The 6,770-nt window shown below is 37.1% G+C and overlaps 1 protein-coding gene across 1 annotated transcript in view; it reads right to left on the bottom strand.

The window, feature by feature from the left end:
* Positions 1 to 4,497, bottom strand: part of get4 (golgi to ER traffic protein 4) — a 12,242-nt gene extending 7,745 nt beyond the window's left edge. Inside the window, exons 1-4 of the mRNA XM_015387554.1 lie at positions 4,308 to 4,497; positions 3,404 to 3,482; positions 2,608 to 2,689; positions 2,099 to 2,248 (exon numbers count right to left, since the gene is read on the bottom strand). Coding sequence (XP_015243040.1) covers positions 2,099 to 2,248; positions 2,608 to 2,689; positions 3,404 to 3,482; positions 4,308 to 4,447 — 451 coding nt within the window. The 5' untranslated portion in view covers positions 4,448 to 4,497. The remainder of the gene's footprint in view (positions 1 to 2,098; positions 2,249 to 2,607; positions 2,690 to 3,403; positions 3,483 to 4,307) is intronic.
* Positions 4,498 to 6,770: the final 2,273 nt, after the last annotated feature.

The following is a 6,770-nucleotide window of genomic DNA, read 5'->3' as shown; positions in this document are numbered from 1 at the left end:
TACAATTTGGGAGAGGGGCAGCGGAGCGTCTGCAGAGGGGGCGGGGACGTCTGGAGCCGAGGTATTGAATTGCACTCATTGCACCGATTATGTGCAGCATTTTTTATGCAAAGCCTTTGAGAATGTATAACGCAGGGGAATTATTATTTTTCAGTGAATAACGTTTTAACAGGAATAGGTGGAGTGCAATTTTTCTACTTCTGTTATTTGCTGTTGTGTCTCAAATAAAATGCATAATGACATTACAGCTTTCATTGATTTATTTCAAATTTGAAACAATGTATAGCCTGTAAGGTGTAAAAAAAAAAAACTAAAAAAAAAACAAACCAATTAATCAAATCGTATTGTGGTGTATTCTTGAGTATCGAAAATAATCGAATCGTTGGGTCAGGAAATCGATACTGAATCGAATCGCCATGACGGGTGTGCATTTAGACCCCTATTCTGTTTATTATGAAGTCATGCTTCACCAACAATCATCTACTTACTGACTGGGGTCGACATGAAGAAAAAGTTAACAGTTTTCTTTTTTTTTTGTGGCTCCGTTTACCATTCAGGTGCTTGTTGTTACCCAAGGGAGATGGAAAACAGGACCAAAGGGAGGGGCGTGCAAGAACAGGCTGCAAGGCTTATTTCACATAGAAATATCATTTGAGTTCCTAGGATAGGGAATATTGACTCTAAATACAATTTGTGGAACCTTTTAGGGCTATATGCATATTAAAAACTGTTTTAAGCCATTATGGAACTAAATCTGTCACTTTATTTAATTAGAGCTAAACAAATGCTGAATGTAGAAATAAGAAACTCCATTTATAAAATAGACTACTTAGCAGACGTCATTTTAACAGTTGTGACATCATCATCCTCAACTAGGGTTGTCACGATACTAAACTTTTCAACTCGATACCGATACTAAGTAAAATATCCGATACTCGATACCATTTTCGATACCACAAGAATAAAAACAAAGACTCTAAAATTCAACAGAAATATTTTCATTACTAAAAAAATACAAGAAATAAATAAAAAAACAATAAGAATATTTTGAGGTTGTATGCTGTGCACAATATTAAGCAAGCAAGCTTGATAAAAAAACGTACAAAATTAAAATTAAGTGTTCCTTCCTTGGCTATGCTTTGCACACATAACAGTGACACTAGCCAAACCAGTTAAACAAAAATAATTCTCAGCAGCTGCACCTGTTACAAAAAAAAGTCTGAAAAGTGCACAGAATTATTCAATCACAGTGTTCAGAAAGTGCATTTTCCACTATTCTGCACTTTAGATGGCTATATCAATTCTTTTGAAAATGAGTATTGTATCCGGATACAACGTTTCAGTATCGATACTTTTTTGAGCATCGATACTTTTGACAACCCTATCCTCGTCATGATAAAACTGCACATCATCAGTGCCAGGAGCACGTTTGATCAGCCTCCGTTAAGTCGACCAACAGATTATAGAGTCCAATCATCATTTCAAATACATTTAATCAATAGTTTTAATGAATTTAAACTAATATATCAAACCAGGTGTTTCAGTTTAAAGGGTTCTGATCTAACTCTAACGTTAACCTTTGATTTTCCTCCTGAGCAAAAATACTGAAATACAAAAATAAGCCAGTCTATTGAAAGGCTGCTCAGAAATAAAAAAAAAAAATATCAAAATAAGCCTCCATGACATTTCTTTAGTTTATCAAATTGTTCTTAAAGGAAAAGTCCGCTCATATTCACAATTTCAACTTCTGAAAGTACTTTAAATATGAAATAATTACATCCTGTTCAATAACTGATCAGTGTTTTTAATTAAGAGTAATTTTCATTTGAATGTGCTTTACTTTACATCCATGTTTGTCAAAGTTCTTGTTCTTTTTCAAAACCTTCAATTCAGAACAATCCCATTAATTTCTGATACTTTTTAAAAACTTCCCTTTCATTGTTTCCATAATTAGTCTGAAACGTGCCTTAAACAGCACGCTGCATTTCTCTTTTGCACATCAGAGTTTAGCTGCTTCTCTCTTGTACCAGACAGCAGCCAATAAGGTCTGAGCAGAAAAATCCCCGCAGAAATCCCCTGAAGAAAACGAGCCGCTTACCTTTCCATAAGATGACAGCGAGCAGCTGGTGGAGTTTTGGGTGACCTAACTTGCCGGATCCTCCAGTGGACCATTTCAGGGCTCTGGAAACAAAAGCCACCCTCTCTGGGGAGTTTGGGTCCATCAGGCTGAACAGCTTGGCCAGATGTTCTGCTCCAGACAGAAACAGAACAGAACCTTTTATTATTCCAGATTAATTCCTTTATAGTGCCGTTTATGTAAATCAGAAATGTGATGGTGGACCTAAATTAAACATTTCTCATCCTGGTTTGCAGAAAAGCATCATATACATAATAAACATGCAGTTAGAAAGATCCATCTGCAGCAGTGATATTTCATTTCTTTGAGATGACGATATCATTTGTCAGCCAACCCCTGACTTGCTCGATTCAGTGGGCCGGTTATCTCTCAGTCGCACAAAGAAAAAACAGCAAGTATAAAAATAGATAAATGCAGACAGCTTTAAAAATAAATACTATCAGCCGGTGCATCATCAGACTGAAACTCACCTAATATTTCATCTTCTACCTTCGTATCGGACTTCTCCAAAACCTCCAGCACCAGCATGGAGAGATCTGCTGCACTGTTTTGCTAAAAAAAACAAACAAAAAAAAACATAAAAAGGCCATTTCGTCCATTTTCACAGAGAGGTTTGTAAAAATAAGCATTAATCTGTCATAAAGCGACACAGACACAAACATGTGACCATTCACACATAGAAAGTTCTGGCAACGTTATCAGTCTGCAGAGAATAACTAAAAATAGCTAATCTTTTTCTGTAGCAGACTGATGGATGTTTGAGTCTTTCTCGGAATCATCTCTGGGTTGGTCAGAGTCCTAGCCCCCCCCCTTTTTTTTTTCTCCAATTAACTGTCTTTGTGTTCATTCTGCCAGATGTTTCAGTTTGCTTGAAAATAACACAGTAGTACCAAATAAAGCAGTCCTCTTTTTTGAGGGAGCTTGAGATGTCATGCACCTAACTAGGCCCAGAGCATCACTGATCCTCCACTGTACTTGGCATAATTTAGAGGGTTGTTTTCTGTATTATTTCCCTCTCATATTTTACACAAACCTACTGGCCATATAACTAACAAAAGAGCGCCAGCATTTATCAAATTCTACATGTTTATGTTCAGCTGATAGAGCAGAAATGCTTTTTTCTGACATTACTTTACAAACAAATAATGTCTTGTTAAAATAAATTATATAAAAAGGCAATAAAGAGAAGTTTAAATTATATTTTCTATTATTTTCAAATGTTCCAGTATGAAACGATGCTCCTGCCACATTCATCGTCTTATGTACCTGGTTATAACTGAAGAAGAGAAGAGCCCCATTGTACATCAGCTCTCTGGCTTCAGCATGTTTTCCCTGTGACATATACCTGATGGAGGGAAAAATGGAATATTAGACATTTTCTCATTGGACTGAAACTATATTTTTATAAAGCACATTACAGTAGCACATCAATTCAAAATTCTGTGCATGAGAAAAAAAAGATTAGTTCTTTTTAATCCAGCCTATTTCACATATTGGAGATTTATGCAGGCAAATGAATTAGGGAAGAACCAAATTATTCTAACATCAGGCTGAAGGAATAGGCTTGAATAAATCTTATTGGACAAACTCACTAACGTAATTTTATCTTTAGATGTTTGTATTTTTGGATGAGAGAATTTTATTAAACACTTCCAGATTAAATCAGACAGCTACAGCAGCAGATAAATATGACTGCAGGCTACATGGGCATGTCTACCGATCATGCTTAATAACATGCTACCCAACATAGCTAAATCCTGTCACAACAGCCCACCGTAAACAAACCACCTTTGTGTGATGGCAAGTAAACATTTAGCTATAATACGTTTATTTTTTCTACATTAATTCAACTGTGACGAAGAAACAGCTGTCTCATGTGCTTATCTCAGTAGCTTGGCTAACAACTCTGCTATCATCAGCTCTCACACACTGCCTCTGCTAAAACGGTAACCAGCCAATAGCCATAGACTTTCTAAAGAACGAAAGGTCAACTGACCAATCACGTGCAGCGCCTATCAGAAGTAGGCGGGTCAAGTTAGACAAGCAGCCAATCGCGTGTGAACAGCAGTGAAAGAAGAGTTGACAGCAGAATGATCTGGAACAGGTAGGCCTCGAAGCCGAATGGAAATTACAAAGTGAAGCTAGAAGCGAACACAGCGGCCATACCCACCTAAAAAATAAAGTTCTGTACATCTGGTGAGCTTCATAGTAGTCCCCCTTTTCCACGCTTGCTCGAAGTTTCCCTTCGACTCTCTGAACGCCTCCACGGTTCCTGACGCTGGAGCACCTCAGAGACTCCGGCTCAGCCATGGTCACCAGCTCCGCAGCAGCACAGCTCAGCGCTGGGAGACAGACCAAACCCTTTTAACCGAACTGGCCCTCCTCGGCTGCCGTAGTCGGGTTAGTTCTTCTAAGTGGAGGCAAGATACCAATATCTTACCATCCCTTGAAACGTTGGTAATAAGAGATTAGAAAAAGTTACCGTAACAGTCATAAAAACACTGTTGAAATAAAATTAACACATTTTTTTTAAACAAATAGTACTTATAAATACCTATTCGAAAATCAATACAATAACAATAAAAACAATAAAAACATATAATGAATATTTATGATCATTTATCCTTCTTTTGTTCCATGGCACATTGCTCACTGTGAGTATGTAGTTGTGTATCTGTTCTGAATCAACTATGTAAATGTACCACTTCAAACTTACTTGAATTTTTTTTTTCCAGAAAACGAATTTTAAATTTCCACAAATTTTTATCACACAGCGTTTAAGAATTAAATTTCATGTGGAATGTATAGCATACTCTTGTCCATAATAGAGATGAGCATTGGCATGGGTTCAGTGATATGATACGTGTCACGATATGTGGGTCACAACACAATATTATCACAATATTGCAATATCACTATATATTGCAATATTTTCCCAGCTATCAAATTAAATGTGTAGGTAAAAAAGCAATTGCTGTATATGTTCATTTAAAGATATTGATGATTTAGGTATTTTGGTATCCAAGATGTTCAGGGTTTGAGTCATTCCACGTCTTCCACTGTGACTGCCGCAACCATAGATACTGCGCTGCGCCGCACAGCGCTATCTGCCAGGCTGACGGTGCAGAGGTAGCCCATTTTTCCTTATTGTTTTAGGTAATAATGTTTAGTTTTAAAAAAAAATAGGAACTGAAAAATCGATCTTTCATCGGGTTGTCGAGAATCATGATATATCGCCAAATATATTTTTTCCCACACCCCTAGTTCATAATTTGAACATTTTTTCATGAGTAACTGATCAAGATTCTGCTATAAACTCATTTTATTAGATTAAGTCTTTTATAAACAGGTTTTAAAAACATTTGATTTACTTAGTTATCCTACATTTTCTGTACTTTTTTGAAGATGACAATAGAACTAAGCTTAATTAGAGTTGAAAAGTAAATTCAATTTTATTGCTCAATTTAATAAGTGATTGACTTACGAAGGTAAGATAAGGAATGCTTTTTTGTCTCACAAGGAAGGAAATGTAGGTGTGACAGTTGCAAATAAAGAGAAGCCATAAAAACCTTTTCCTATATATATTAAAAAAAAAAGAATAGGAATGTAGAATTTGAAGATGTAGTAATGCTGCTACCAGCTTAGGCTGCAGGAGGACCCCTTTTCCTCACTCTGTTACTTTCTCCCAGTACACTCCAATTTTGTACGGTTTTGTTGTTATTACAGGTTTTAACTTAATGTTTTTTCTCTCTGTATAGTTGATTAAATCTGGGCTGGTTTTCTATGTGATATAGTCCTGGAGTGGTGGACATCAGCTACGCTTTAGCTGCAAACAGTTTCACCTTCTCCTTCTCTAGATGAGCCCCATCTTTCAGTGGGGGCTCATCTGTCTATTTCCTAGAAAAAATCTATTGCCTGTGCTTTTACTGTCACTGACTTTATTCCCTATTTTTATCTTCAAGAATTCAATACAGGCTTAAAGTTAATCTTTTTTGCTTTCTTTCTCTCCAAGAAGAAGCATCTACAGGAGCTACTACAGCTATTAACTCTACTTGCATATAAAATATTCTTGGATCTATGGCTGTTCCGTCCTTCTAAACCAGCAGTCAGTGGACTCAGATAACTGTTCAAACAGCCTGGTTCCGGTTGTTGCTGGATGTTTCCCTCTGTTAAAGATGACTTTTCCTCTCCACTGTCACCATATTTTATAATTTTATAATTGAACTTTATTGTCCCACAGTGGAGAAATTCACTCTCTGCATTTAACCAATCCTTGCACAGGAACCCAGAGTGCAGGCTGTGGGGACTGACCCGGGTATTTGCAACCTTCTCAGAGCACAAGCGCACTGCTCTAACCACTAGGCCACCACTCCCCATTAGCACTCTTTAGATAAGCTGAATTAAAGCTACAGTGTGTAGTTTTCAGCGACATCTAACGTCCAGACTGCAGACCGCAGGAACATGAACATCTCCCCCCCACCGCTTCTCCCCCCCAACAGTACGGCAAGTGTTACGGGACAAAATGTCTTCCACAACGTCCACATCACCTACCTTCTCAAGTGATGAGGTTTGTTTACATAGATAATTTTACAGATAGTATTTCATTAGTCTGTGTAGGGTATAGATTTCAGTA

The sequence above is a fragment of the Cyprinodon variegatus genome, unplaced genomic scaffold, assembly GCF_000732505.1.
Source record: "Cyprinodon variegatus isolate N-32 unplaced genomic scaffold, C_variegatus-1.0 Scaffold398, whole genome shotgun sequence".
Classification (NCBI taxonomy): domain Eukaryota; kingdom Metazoa; phylum Chordata; class Actinopteri; order Cyprinodontiformes; family Cyprinodontidae; genus Cyprinodon; species Cyprinodon variegatus.
Note: the sequence above shows the minus strand (reverse complement) of the source record. Positions and strands in the feature narration are given on the sequence as shown.